Here is a 13,868-nt window from a genome sequence, read left to right on the forward strand (position 1 = left end):
AAGAGCCAGGTGTGTCCCCCCTCCCAGTAACACATCCCTCAGGACTGGAGGGTGTTGTAATGTATGTGAACCCTGTTAGTGTGCCCCAGCCAAGCCATCTTTAGTGATTCTTATCAGAGCCACCAGGAATGCATCAAGGTTACCGAAATGTAAGCAGCGCTCAATTGGGAAAGAAGGAGCTGAGAAGCAGAATACCAAGGCAGCAAGAAATAGATAAGGAAGGACTGTGCCGCACTGGACTAGAACCAATCCTGTTTTCTGAAAAGTGCGTGCAGAACGCATGGACAAAATCGAGGGACCAATCAAGAAGTGCGTGATCGCGTGCACAGCAGTTGCAAAATGCGTAAGTAGAGTGCAATGTAAACAGTAAAATGTCTTCTGTGGAATCATATTGGTTCGTTGTTCAGAAGTCCTGAGCTCCCGCATGCTGGTGACCTCGTGATGTGATAAACGCTGCGATAATGAAGCAGACCGGACCCTTTGGATTCTGAAGGGGGTCTGTGGAGTGAAAAGGCAGGAGGCCCCGGTCGGAGCCTGCCAGGGCTGGACCGTGGAGGGGGGAGTCAGAGAACGGCTCCGTTGGAGTTGGGGGAGCCGAAGAAAGCTCCTGGGGAAAGAACTCCGGAAAACGTATGCTGCAGCGGGTGCACCCGAAGAGGTGAGAGGCCGGGGGCTGGAGGATGGGGAAGGGTCTGTCGAAAGAGGAGTGGGCCACGTTCAGGGTCCTCCAGCACATTCTCTTTGAGAGAAGCATGACCCGAAGGTCTTGAAAAGACTGTTAAGATGGGGTCGGGAGAGAGGATTTTTTGCCACCCATGGGAGCGTTCTCAGCACTCTTGAGTGGGAAAGGCTGGGAATCACTCTTTGGGACACCATAAGCGATGGATTAAAAGAGACTAAGGGGCTTAGTACGCTATGGAAGTTAATAATAATGGCGCTGAGGCAAATAGAAGCAGAAAAAACAGCTGCGGTAGGGGCAGCAGCCCATCTAGAGCCAGGCAGTCCCGCTGCTGCCTTTCCGATGTAAGCACGAGAATTCTTTGGGGGAGTAGACCCAGTTATACCGTCCCTGCCTTCTGCACCCGCGGAGACGGAGTTACAGGCTCCGCAGCCCGCGCCAGAACCAGAGAAAATGGAAGTGGATGAGCTCCCCTCTCCGCAAGCACCAGAACTGCCTCGGAGGTGTCCCGTGGTGTCCCCCGAAGAGTTAACTTTAGCACTGGGGGGGCGTGTGTGTCCCCCGCTGCCCCCATCGCCGTCTGCCTCACCGCGGCTTAGCCAGAGCGGGGATTCCAATGCGAACGGCGGGTGTTCAAAGGCAGAGCGATTGAGCCGCTTGGAGAACACAAGCGGCAGGAGAAAGAAAGAGAAAACCAGAAACCGCCACTGGTGGCGGAGGGGAGAAAGAATCCTGAATCAGCTGCTGAATGTGTGTCGCGGTGCCGAGTTTTCGGCCGGCGTTGGCCGCGGGGATCGCGGGCCCGGCTCCCCGGGGGGGTGGCCCCGGTGGGGGTCCGTCCGCCCTGTGACTCCTGCCGAGGAAACATTTTGGCGAACAGAGAAGGGGGGAAACCGCGGGAGCGAGAAGGGGATGCGGGGAAATTCCAACCGGGGCAAAAGCTGAAGCGGAGCCAGGGAATGCGAAGAACGACTGATCCCCCGGCTCAAAGGCCGGAGCGGAAAAAAGAAAGTCCTGCCCGCGGCTCCCCAAGCCGCCCTGCTTCCGACAATCCTGCTCGGCGGTGGCAGGGAATCATACGGGAGGCTTTGATTGAGGGTGAATTTATTGCACAAGCGTTCCCGGGAATTGCTGCCCCCGGTAATCCGAACCAACGCCAGTGGGCGGGGCTCAATTGGAAGCTCGTCCGAGAAGGACAAAAAGCTGGGATGCAGTATGGATTAACCAACCCGGACGTGCAAACTTTGTTGCACCATATCTTTACGAGTGGTTTAATGACTCCGTTTGACTGTAGAAAGCTGGCAGAAATCTTTTTGAAACCCACACAGAGACTGCTATGGCAAGCGGGTTGGGAAAGGCGTATAGATGGTGCCGCGATTGAAAATCTTGAGCTCTTGCAGGAGGGTGCCCCAAAACCTGCTCAGGGACGGGACCCCTTCAAACCTCTTCATCCCAACATGTGTCTGTCTCATTCTAGATCCCATCCCAGCCATCCTCCCTCTCCCAAATACAGCCTCGTTCTTAGGGGGGCAGAGCTGCTTCAGGAGGCATCGGTGAGTGCAGGGGATCCTTTATCCCCCTCGTGCCGCTCCAAGCTGCCGGGGGCAAAGCCCTGGTTTCTAGGGCTGTCCCCGCTCCTCAAATCTGTCGGATTTAATACCCAAGTGTGGCCGGGACACGGCCCCGGGAGCTGCGCTAATGCCCGGCGGTGCCCGGGAGGGTCTGAGGGGAGGGGAGTTCATAAGGACTCCCCCCGCACCCATCGCTGCGCACGAAAAGCTTTTTTAGTGCATGCCAGCGATTTTTCGTGGTTTCTGGGCTCGGCGGGGCTGAGGCGGCGGCAGCGGGAGCCGCGGGGCCCGGCCGGTGGGGGCGGCCGGGGGTGAAAAGTGCGCGGCGACCCCAGCGCGGTGCCCGAGGGCTGAGCGGAGCTGGTCGGGAACAACCCCCGGAACGCCCCGGTGCCCGAGGGCTGAGCGGAGCTGCTCGGGAACACCCCGCTCGTCTCCGCCGCTCCAAGCCGCTTTCCCGGCTCCGGCTGCCGCCGCCGCCCGGCCCCGGCGCGGTCCCGCGGGGTCGCCGCTCGAGGCGCAGCTGGAGGGGCTCGATCCGGGCCGCGCCCCGCCCGTCCCTCGCTGCGGCTCCTTCAGTGACGCGGGGCGGCCGAGAGCCCTCGGGGCGGCTCCAGAAGACCCCAGAACTGCCCCCGGCTGCGGCTCTTTCGGTGACGCGGGGCGGCCGAAAGCCCCCGGTGCTGCCCCGACGGTCCCTCGGTGCGGCTCTTTCAGTCACGGGCAGCGGCCACTCCCGGTGCGGGGTTTTGGTTATTTTTTTATTCTAGTCTCTAGAGTTTAGTCCATTCCCACCTCCCAACCCAAGCCCCTCCAGTGCGGCTTTTTCACCACCGTCACCTCTCGCCGCTCTCTCGGTGCAGCTCTTCAGTGACACGGGGCTGCGGAGATCCCCCGGGTGAGGCTCTTTTCCTGTATTTTATTCCATTCTCTCTATTTTTTTGTTTTTCTATTCACACCTCTCTCCCTCCTCGGCGCTGCCCTTCTGGCCACACCCGACAGCGCCCGTCCCGCCGTGCGGCTCTTCAGTGACACCGGGCGCCGCGGACATCCCGGTGCAGTTTTTTATTCTATTTTACTCCACTCTCTGGATTTTATTCTACTCACCCCCTGCCCTGCTGAAGGTGCAGCTCCTTCAGACGCGGGCGGGGGAGACGCCTCTCGGTGCGGCTCTTTGATTGTATTTCATTCTGTTCTCTGTATTTCCTTTCGTTGCCAGCTCGCCCGTCCCGCGGAGCGGCTCCTTCAGGGACCCGGGGCGGCACAAACCCCTCGGGGCGGCTCCAGCAGAGCCCCGCCCGCCGCCGCTCCCCGAGGCCTCCCCGCTGCTCCCCGGCCATCGGACACCGCAGGCCGACCCGGCCCCTTCTTCCCCTTCTTCCTCTTCTTCCTCTTCCTCCTCCTCCTGCCGGGATTCAGCCCCCGCCGCCGCCCGGCTCCTTCTGCCGCTCCTGCCCGGCACGAAGCGGCGGTGCCGCTGACGGGGCCGGAGCGCGGCTGCCCCGCGACTGCCCCGCGCCTCAGGGCCGGGCCGGGGAGTGACCGCACGGCTGGGGAGGGACCCCCGCTGGACACGGCAAGGATTCCTGTCCCTCAGGGGGAAGCACGAACTCACCGAAACTCCCATCCCTTCTCCGTGCGCCGCTGGCCACAGGAGGGAGGGAAACGGGGATTGCGCTGGAGTTTTACATTCAATCCTTACAAAGCAGAGTCCCAGACGGAGCTCCGCTTTCAGCTTCCAGCGAGGGAATCCAACGGGAGCGCTGGCGCTTCTGTAATCTCAAGCTCTTCCTTGATACTCGACATTTTAGTCCTGGCCATAGGAAGCCCTTCAGCAGCAATGTCTCTCCCAGCCACTGGTTTCTGGCTCACACCCAGCTCGGAGCTTGGACAAGAAACCCAAAGTCCCAGGAGAAGCAGCTCTGTTGTTACTTTCTTTTTTCAGAGTTCTCTTTTATTATATTTTACATATAATCTATATTTTACTGGGTTTTTTTTCTTTTTCTAAAATCTCGTGTTTATTCTCTCTTTGCCCCCTCCAGCCCTTGTCCCCCTCCCGGAGGTTTGTGGGGCGGTGCTGTCCCTCAGCCCTTCCTGCCCCGGCACCCGCGGCCGCTCCGGTGTCCTCAGGCCCCGGCTCGAAGCGAAACCACAAAACCCTCTGGAAAGAAAGCCGGTCTGGGCGAAAACCCTGCAGGGGAGATTGAATCCCAGGCACAGCGACTGCTGAGAGTTGGAGATTCCAAACGCTCCAAGGGGCCGGAGGGAACCGCGCTGCGGCCTCGGGGCCTCCCTGGGGCACCGCGGGGACCCCCGAGCAGAGCGACTCTTCCCATCCCCCAAAATCCGCAGCTTTGGGTCAGCTGAGGAAAAGAGCTGGAAAAAGGGGCTGGAAAGGGGCTGGAGCCCGAGGGGACCCCTCAGCCATGGCCCGGAGCAGCCGCAGGAAAATGCCCCGGAAACCAAGGAAATCGATGGAAGTAATGAGGAATTTTTGAACTCTTTCTGCTGCTGTTTCCAGAAGGTCCCGGCCGGGTCCTGCCGGGAGGAGCCGGGGGCGGGGAGGGGCCTCAGGGCTTAACTGGGGAGAAAAGTTGAATTGGGGCAAGGAAACTTTAATGGTGGGGCGAAGATGTGAACGGAGGGGATTTGAATGGGAGGGGATGATTTGAATTGGGCAGAGAAAATGAAGTGGGGGAGGAGCCCCCCAGCCCTCGGCTGTGCCCCGAAGGTGCTGCCAGCGGTTCCCCTGCTCCCACCCCCCGGGCTGGGGGCGCGGAGCTGCCGCTGCTCCCCGGGAATGCCACGGGATAAAAACTCCACTCAAGCTTTCATGTTCCCAGTCACTCCCAATAAGATCCCAGTTGCCACCAACATGGTCCCAGTTGTTCCCAGTCATGCCCTGTATGGTTCCTTTCACTCTCAGTCCCTCCCAGTAGAGTAAGGTAGGGCCCCAGTCACTTCCAGTATGAACCCAGCCACTCCCAGGCAGTCCCTCTATGATGCCTTTTGTCCCATCATGGTCCCAGTTGCTCTAAGCATGATCCCAGTATGAGTCCAGTCACCCCCAGTATGATTCCCAGTAACTTCCCAGTATGAGTCTGGTTTGATTCCTGTCAGCCCCAGTATGATCCCAGTCACTCCCAGATCCTCCCAGAACTATGCCAGTCACACCAACATGACCCTGTCACTCCAAGTATGATCCCAGTATCACCCCAGTATGGGCCAGCCGCTCCCAGGATGATCCCAGTTGCCCCCTGCATTTTTCCAATTGCGCCCTTTCATCACCACTGTGGTTCCAGTCACTCCCAGTACAATCCCAGTCATTCCCAGTATGATGCAAATCACTCCCACTATATCCCAGCAGCACCCATTGGCCCTCAACATGTTCCCAGTAGCCCTCAGTGTGGTCCCAATATATCCCAGTATAATCCCTGGTGCTCCAAATCTGGTCCTGCGCAGTCCTGATCCTGGTCCCAGTGTATCCTCCTGTCCCATTCTGTCCCAGTCCATTCCGGTCCCTTCCCGGCAGCCACCGCCGTTTCCCGGATCCTTCTGCCCCCCACCCCCCAAAGCTGCACCCCCGCCCCCCAAGATGCTGACGGGGATCAGGGACTTCATGTTGGGCTTCGTCTTCCTGGCGCTGGGGCTCGGCTTCTACCTGCGCAAGCAGGTGACGAGAGGGGCCTGGGGGTCGTGTCCCCCCTCCCCCGGCGCTCTGTGCTCCCCCAGGGCCCCCCTGCCCGGTGTCACCCCCTTTGCTCTGCCCACAGAGCTCCTGAGCCGGTCCTCCCCGGACCCCACCTGCGCCCCCCCCTCGCCCCCAGCGCCCCCCGCCAGGGGAATTTGGGGAGGGGGCGCGTGGGGGGCTCCCAGGCCGGGCCCACAGCCCAGCCCTGCCCCAGCCCGACCTGCCCCGGCTCCATCCCGGCTCCTCCCGCGGGATGCGACCGCGCTGGGAAAACGGGGGGCCAAGGGTGGGCGCTGGGCCCGGGGGGAGCAGGAGAAGGGGTGGGGGAGGAGGAGAAGGAGAAGGAGGCATCTTTTAATGATATTTTATTGAGTCTCATTTTTTAGAGACCAGGATCAATACTCCCCGGGCGTCAGGGCGAGTCCCTCAGGGCTGTGGGGCCCTGCTGCCGGCTCACCCCGTGCCAGCCCAGCGCCAGCGCTCAGCGGGGCTTTGGCTTCCCGTGCCCTTTCCCGTGTCCCCAGCCCAGCGTCACCACCCCCGTGTCCCCAGATCGTGCCCCACCCCTCCTCTCCTCCCCCTTTGTCGAGACACGGAGGATGAGAATTTCCCCACCATCCACCCCAAAGGTTCCCCCGAGGCCATTTCCTCTCGTCCTTTCCCTTGGGAGCAGAGCCCCAGCCCTCCTGGCTGCCCCCTCCTGTCAGGGACTTGGAGAGAGCCAGCTCCCCCCTGAGCCTCCTTTCCTCCAGGCTCAGCCCCCTCACATCCCTCAGCTGCCGCTCAGAAGTCCTCCAGACCCTTCCCCAGCTCCATTCCCATCTCTGGACGTGCTCCAGCCCCTCCATGTCTTTCTTGAAGTTTGAAGGCCAATCGCTGCCCTGTCGCTGCAGGTGCCAAAACCCCAGGGAGACTCCTTGGAAATGGGGGTAGAGAGGAGCCCTTCAAAGGGAAACGGGTGCAAAAATGCTCCCAATGGCCGAGCGGGTTTGCTGTGGCTGCGGGAGGAAGAGATGCTCCGGGACTCCGCCTCGGCCCCGGAGCGGAGCGGCCCGTGCTGCCCCGGGGCGCGCGGGGCTCGGCCGTGGGGCGCGCGGGGGGGAACGGACACACGGGCACCGGACACACGGACACGCGGACAAACGCTCCCAGCGCTTCAGCGGCAGCAGCAGCAGCAGCGGCAGCAGCGGCAGCAGCAGCACAAGAGCAGCAGAAGAGCAGCGAGTCCACGAACCCTCTGCGTCCCTTCTCCTGCTCCTCCTCTCCCTCTCCCGGTGTCTCGCACCCTCTCCCGCTCTCCCTTTCGTTCCCCAACCCCGCCTCCCGCGGCCTCCCTCTCCCCACGCCCGGCCGGGCCATGCCCCCGGCCCGCCCCCGGCCCCGGGCGGGGCTGCCCCCTCCCCGCCCCCAGGCGTCCCGCCGCGGTCCCGCCTCCGCCCGGCTCTCGCCGTCCCGCCTGTGGCGCTGCTGGGCGGGCATCAGTGCCTGGCTCCTGGGCACCATCGCCAGCCCCTGGCTCCGGCTGGCCCGACCCCGACCCCGACCCCGGCCCCGGCCTCGGCTCCTCCCGGGGCCCGCCGGGGACACAGGCGGCGCGGCCGCTCCCGCCGCCTCCGCAGCGTCTTCCCCGCTCCGAACTCCGCCGCTCTTGAGCGCGGCCGCCGGCCCCGAGCCGCCGGTGTCCGCTTCAAAAGAGCCAACATGTGGGGATGGCCGGCCCGGGGCGGCTGAGCGGCGCTCGGGGGCCGTTCCTGGCCCCGGGCCGAGCGCTGACGGCCGCGTCTCGCCGGCACGGAAGGCGCAGCAGGGCCTGAAGGAGCGCTACCGGCTGGGTTCGCTGCTGGGGCGCGGCGGCTTCGGCAGCGTCTTGGCGGCGACGCGGCTCTCGGACGGCGCCCCGGTGAGTGGCGGGGCCGGCGGCGGGCGCAGGAGGCGGGGGGCAAAAGAGGAGGAGAAGGAGCACGGGGCTCGGCACGGCGGGCGGCGAGCTCAGCCCGCTGCTCCCCTTGCCTTGCAGGTGGCCATCAAACGGGTGCCACGGAACCGCATCCACCATTGGGGCCGGCTGGTGAGTGAGCGAGGGGCAGCGGGAGAAGCCGGGGCGCCACGGGCGGGGATGAGCCGAGGCCCGGCAGGGTGGAAGCCGCCAGGACGCCTCGAGGGAGAGCGGCCGTGGGGCCAGCGGAGCGCGCAGAGCGTCCCCGGCTGGCTGAGGGCTTGCCGAGCCCCGGCACGGCATCGGCCCCGCTGACGGCATCGTGCTCCTCCCACAGCCCGACGGCACCCGAGCACCACTGGAGATCGTGCTGCTGCACAAGGTGTCCGCTGGCTTCCCCGGCATCGTCCAGCTCCACGAGTGGCTGGAGCTCCCCAGCAACGTGGTGATGGTGCTGGAGCGCCCGGAGCGGTCTCAGGACCTCCTTCACTTCATTCGGGCACGGCGCTTCCTGTGCGAGGAGGTGGCGCGGCACCTGTTCCGCCAGGTGCTGGAGGCCGTGCGGCACTGCACCAGCTGCGGGGTCCTGCACCGGGACATCAAACCGGAGAACATCCTGCTTGACCTGGCCACCGGGCAGGCCAAACTCATCGACTTTGGCTGTGGCACCTACCTGCAAGCCGCAGCCTACACCAGCTTTGCAGGTGAGCCCACGCAGGGGGAGGCTCCTGGTAGAGGCATCTCACAGCCCAACATCTCACGGCCCAACATCTCACGGCCCAAGCCGGCTGTGGCAGGGGGGATTCTCCCTTTTGCTGCTGGTCATGGCAGCCGGAGTCTTCAGCCTTGCTGCTTTTGAGCGGCGCTGGCTGAGGGGCCATCTTCCAGCCCTGCTGGCAGCCTTTGCCAGCCCCTCTGCCCAGGACTGGCGCTGGGGCTGGGGCAGCCAGCGCCACAGAAACACCCGTGGCTGGGGGTAGCAGAGAGGGGGGGCCAGAACCTGTGCTCCAGCCCGTTTGGTGTGCAGGCGAGACAGGGCTCGGGCTGCTCTGCTGCCCGTGCTTGCCTTGCCTTAAGAATGGATTCTGGGGCAGTGCAGGCAGGGAGGATGAAAGCGTGGTTTTTCCCCAGCACCAAGTGGGTTTTTCCTTTGCATGGAATGCTCGGGCCTTGCCAGGGCTTCTGCTGCCCTCTTGCGACACCAGCGGCTTCTTTTCCAACCCCCAGTTTGTACACAAGTCCCCGGTGCTGGCGAGAGGGCAGCGGGTCACGCCGCGTGCCGCTGCTGCGGCCCCCGCATGCCCAGGGATGCTGGGGCGAGGCTCTGGGAGCAGGCAGCGTCCCCCTGAAGAACTCCATCTCTATTCCATAGGAACACCGTCCTACAGGCCCCCAGAATGGATCCAGTTCGGCTGGTACTACGGCAAGGCAGCGACCGTCTGGTCCCTGGGCATCGTGCTGCACCAGATGGTCTGCGGGGAGCATCCTTTCAGGAGGGGCTGGAACAGCACCTGGGGCCGGCTCTCGCTCCCACGACGGCTCTCTCCAGGTGGATCCTCGTCTCTGCAGCACGGGGGGAATAGCAGTGCTGGGAGACAGCAGCGGGCTCAGGAGCATCCCACACTGGCAGCTGCTGAGGAGGTGGCAATGTCCTGCTCTCCTCCAAAAGAAAGAATTGATGGCAAAGTTTAGGCACAGCCCTGAGCACACGCAGCACGGCCTGGCCATGGCAAGAGTGGGGCAAAGCGGACAGGAGCCTTCTGCAACTGACTGGCGCTTTCTGCTTTCTCTCTGCAGAGTGCCAGGATCTCATCCAACGGTGTTTATCCGTGCTCTCCTCGGAAAGGCCCTCATTAGAAGACCTGTCCTGTGATCCTTGGATGCAGGACATTCACGTGCCGTAGGAGAAGGGAGAGAGCCACACGCACGCTTTGACCCAGGGAGCCGGTAAGTTCCAGCTGCACACGTGCCTTGGCAAGAAGCAGCAAAGAAAGGCAGAGTTTTTGTCCTGCCTGAATCGCTGCGCAGGGCTCCTCAGCTGGGCACGCGCAGCCCTGCTGCTGGAGCTGAGCTGCTCTTCCCAGCACTGGTGGCCCCCATGCCAGCTGCTTTTGCTTGTGCTGCTTCAGCGACAGCCGGGGCCCTGGGCAGAGCACTGACAGCCTGCTCCAGCCCCAGGGAAGAAGGAGCCCCTGGAGAAGCTGCGCCAGGTGCGGCTGCTGCTGCTGGAGACATGGAGGGTGACATCAAGGATGACAAGCTCTTCCTCCACCTGGCAAGCTGAAGATGATGGACTTCAATTGTGGCACCTTCTCCAAAGCCAGGCTCCACGGCGAATTTGCAGATGAGTCCACACGCAGGGGGATGCTCCCAGATTTGGGCATTGCACAGCCTGGCCGGGAAGCAAAGGTTCCCCCCTTTGCTGGGGCGGATGCAACCAATTCTTCAGTCAGCTGCCAAGCTGCTTTTTGGCAGGGCTGAGGGGATGGGCTGGGCTGGTTTTGAACTGGGAGTCTGCTCCTGGCCCTGCCAACAGCCCCCAGCACCCACCGTGCCCCGTGCTGGGGCTGGGGCAGCCAGCCTGACACAAACAAAGCCCCATGGTGGGAGCAGAGGTTGGACACCAGAAGCTGTGCATGGGCTGCTTTGCTCTGCAGGCAAGGAAGGGCTTGGGCTGCTCCACTGCCCTTGTTCGCTTTGGGCTCAGCATGACTTTTGGGGGCAGTGCAGGGGGAAGGCAGAAAGCGTGGGCTGCCCTGGCCCGTGGGTGGGTTTTTCCCTCGCATGGCGGGCTTGGGCCTTCCTCAAGGCCCCAGCAGAGAGAAGATTTTTTACCTTTTTCCTTGTTTCCCCTTTTTGTCTGTAATCTCTTTTCATTGATTTATGGTTTGTCTTTCCAAAGGAAGCGTTCTAGGTGCTGTCTGGTCCGGATGGCGAAGTGCTTGGGAGCAGCTGCGGCATGGGTGGGACGTGCCCTTGGAGAAGACTGAGGACAGCGTTTGGGAGCAGCTTTTCTTCTGGCGGCGGGAGGCGTGAGGTGGGTGCCCGTCCTCTTGGCACGGCTGGGATAAGGGCTTTTGGGAGACGGCAGCGAGCACAGCAGCATCCCGCTCTGGGCAGCTGCTGAGGAGGTGGCTGTGCCACGGCCGGCTGCAGGCTGGGCACGTGTCCTGCCCTCCTGCTCTCCTGCCAGAGGCAGCAATGCTGGGCAGCTTTGGGCAGCGCTCTGAGCACGGCCAGCACGGCCTGGGCACCGCGGGCGGCTGGGACAAGGGGGACGGGAGCCTTCAGCTGACGGGCGCTTTCTGCTTTCTCTCCTTGCAGCCCGGCTCTGTGGATGCTGAGGCTGCTCTGGGCTCCGCCAGGGCTCTGCTGTGGCTCAGCCCCGGGGCCACGAGAAGCCAAAGAAGAAACGCTGTGACCTGCAGCAGAGACGTGCTTGAGCAGCTCGGCAGTGCAGCTCAAGTTTGCAGAGCGTGCACCTGCAGGGGAAAATATGACACCCCCCCAATAACAAACTTGTTCAGTAACTTCTGAAATGAAATCAGTCTGGGAAGACCCCCAATGACATTTTTCAGCTTGCTCAAGCTGAAGCTCAGCCCTTCTCTGAACAGTTCTCTCCCCCACCTGCCTTTTGCTCCACAAGTGCTCCCTCTTTCCCCCAGTGAGTTCCCAGCTCACCGCAGTCCCCATTGCGCTGTAGCCTTCCTTGATGCCCCTGGCCACGAGGAAGAGTGAGCCCCAGGTTCACTCTTTGTGTTCATTGCTGGCTGAAGAACAGCAATGTCTCAGAGGTCTGGTGAGATTTGGGTGTCATTCCGAGCTGCTCTCCAGGCCTCAGCTCTGCTCACTGCTGGGTTCCCACTCCCTTTTCCTCGTTATTCACAGAGCAGGATGGGCTCTGTGAATGCCCTTGACTCTCGCCACTCTTCCCAGCCCAGCCACCCAGCCCAGTCAGGCTTAAGATGGAGCTTCTCTGTCTCCTCTGGCACCCCAGTGCAGTCCCGTCTGTGAGGAGCAGCAGCCCCAGAGCACAGCACACAGCAGTGCAGGCCGCACCTGGAGCAGCTCCCTGCAGCCATGGCCTGGCTCTTTGTGGCAACCAAATGCTCCCTGTGTGCAGCTGTCCCTGGAGGATGGTCCCAGGGCAGAGCCCAGCCGGGCTCCCACTGCATCCCCTGGAGCCTGGGGCAGACAGCGCTCGCAGAGCTGAGGTTCATGGTGAGCACCCAGAGCTGTGGCTCGCAGTCGGTGTTTGCAAGCGTTGTGATCTCATCTCCTGTGACCTGTGGGGAAAAGGAGCTGTGCAGCCAGGCCAGCGCTGCCCCTCTGGGCAGGGACGAGGCTGAAGGCCTTTCCTGTCGCCGAGGAGGCGGCATTAAGCCTTAGCGGGGCCTGGCAGCTGTGGAGCCGGATCTCGCCCGCTGTCCGGGACTCGCTGCCCACCAACCGCCCCCACCCACCGCGCTCCGTTCTGCAGGGACAGAAGGCTCTGGCTGTGCGAGGGTTTCCATCACGTCTGTGTACCCGTGGCTCTGCAACGCACACGGAGAGGGAAAGTGTCAGTCACGGTGCTGGCACACTCCTTCCTTTCCATACAGGACACGTCCCTGCGCACCCCGGCTGCGGATCTATTCAAAGGAGAGGCGTGGATAGAGATTTCCCACAGAGCTCTGACTCTGGCGGAACTCACCTTGGCAGCCAGCAGCCAGGGGATTTGTTTCCCAGCTCTGTGTCAGTCGGTGCCCAAGAGCTGCAGGGAGCAGCATTTAGAAGCAGTTCCCAGATTTCTAGGCAGGCAGTGGAGCTGACAAGCATCCGCGTAACTCGCCGTGTTCATCGGGAGGGGCTGCTGCTTCTTTGGGAATACGGCACAACGGAGACACGAGACTTGGAAAAATCCCAGCTCTCTGTGGATTTGTGCAGGAGGGGGAGCAGCAGAAACACTTGGTGTCTGCTTGTGGGGACACAAGGTCCAAGGAGCGGGGCTGGCAGAGGGTGACCTGGGCTGCTGGCAGCTCAAGTCCCGTGTGTTGCGTCTGCCTGAGGGAAAGTTCACGGGCCTTCCAGGGCTGTGCTTTGCATTGGTAGCTGGACGGGTGCTGAGAACAGAGCGGTGTTCTGGCTACTGCCCAGCAGCGCTGTCCCTCTGCCATTCCTTCCCCCAGCAGAGGGGATGGGAGTGGGCAGGATCCTGGCAGGGGCACAGCCAGGCCAGCGGACCAAAATCAGCCAAGGGGATGTTCCAACCATATGACTCCAGCTCAGATGTATAAAGCAAAGGGAGAGAGGAGGAAGGGCAGGGGGAGCTTTTGTGATTCCTCAACGTTTCCCTCCCGGAGAGACCATTCCGTGTGCTAAAGCCCAGCTTGCTGGGAAGTGTCCAAACATCGCTGCTAATGGCAAATAGAGCTTGGCTTTTTTCCTTAGCCTGCGCACATGCAGAGTCTTCTTTCTTTCTCTTTTTCTCTTTTTCTCTTTTCTTTTTTCTCTTTTCTTTTCTTTTCTTTTCTTTTCTTTTCTTTTCTTTTCTTTTTTCTTTTTTCTTTTCTTTTCTTTTCTTTTCCTTTCCTTTCCTTTCCTTTTCTTTTCTTTTTTCTTTTCTTTTCTTTTCTTTTCCTTTCCTTTCCTTTTCTTTTCTTTCCTTTTCTTTTCCTCTTTTCTTTCTCTGTAATAAAACTGCCTGATCTCACCCTGCTGGTTGTTCTCCATCTTATTCTCTGCCCTGGGCCATTGGGAAAGGGACTGATAGAGCCACTTAGTGGGCACCTGGCACCCAGCCGAGGTCAGCCTGCTCCCTCCTGTTTCATGTCAGCAGAGAGTGGCACAGGACAGAGCTGTACGGCTGAAAAACAGGACTCACTTCACACACTCAGCCCTTTGCCTGCACTGGACCCAGCGCAGAACGGAGCAGCCGGGTCTTGCTGACGAAGCACTGATGTCAAGACTCCAATGGCAGAACACCTTCTTTTTCTAATTGAATCTCTCCAG

At 61.5% G+C, this 13,868-nt stretch overlaps 1 protein-coding gene across 1 annotated transcript; it reads left to right on the forward strand.

Moving 5' to 3' along the window:
- Window positions 1–280: 280 nt before the first annotated feature.
- LOC125318739 (serine/threonine-protein kinase pim-1-like) lies at window positions 281–11,240 on the forward strand. The gene is made up of 8 exons (XM_048289673.1): window positions 281–343; window positions 5,783–5,923; window positions 7,497–7,841; window positions 7,959–8,009; window positions 8,215–8,581; window positions 9,250–9,426; window positions 9,675–10,914; window positions 11,202–11,240. Exons 1-7 carry the CDS (start codon window positions 281–283, stop codon window positions 9,779–9,781), a joined length of 1,251 nt encoding a protein of 416 aa, XP_048145630.1. The 3' UTR covers window positions 9,782–10,914; window positions 11,202–11,240.
- Window positions 11,241–13,868: the final 2,628 nt, after the last annotated feature.

This window comes from Corvus hawaiiensis, chromosome 31 (genome assembly GCF_020740725.1).
Source record: "Corvus hawaiiensis isolate bCorHaw1 chromosome 31, bCorHaw1.pri.cur, whole genome shotgun sequence".
In the NCBI taxonomy this organism is placed as follows: domain Eukaryota; kingdom Metazoa; phylum Chordata; class Aves; order Passeriformes; family Corvidae; genus Corvus; species Corvus hawaiiensis.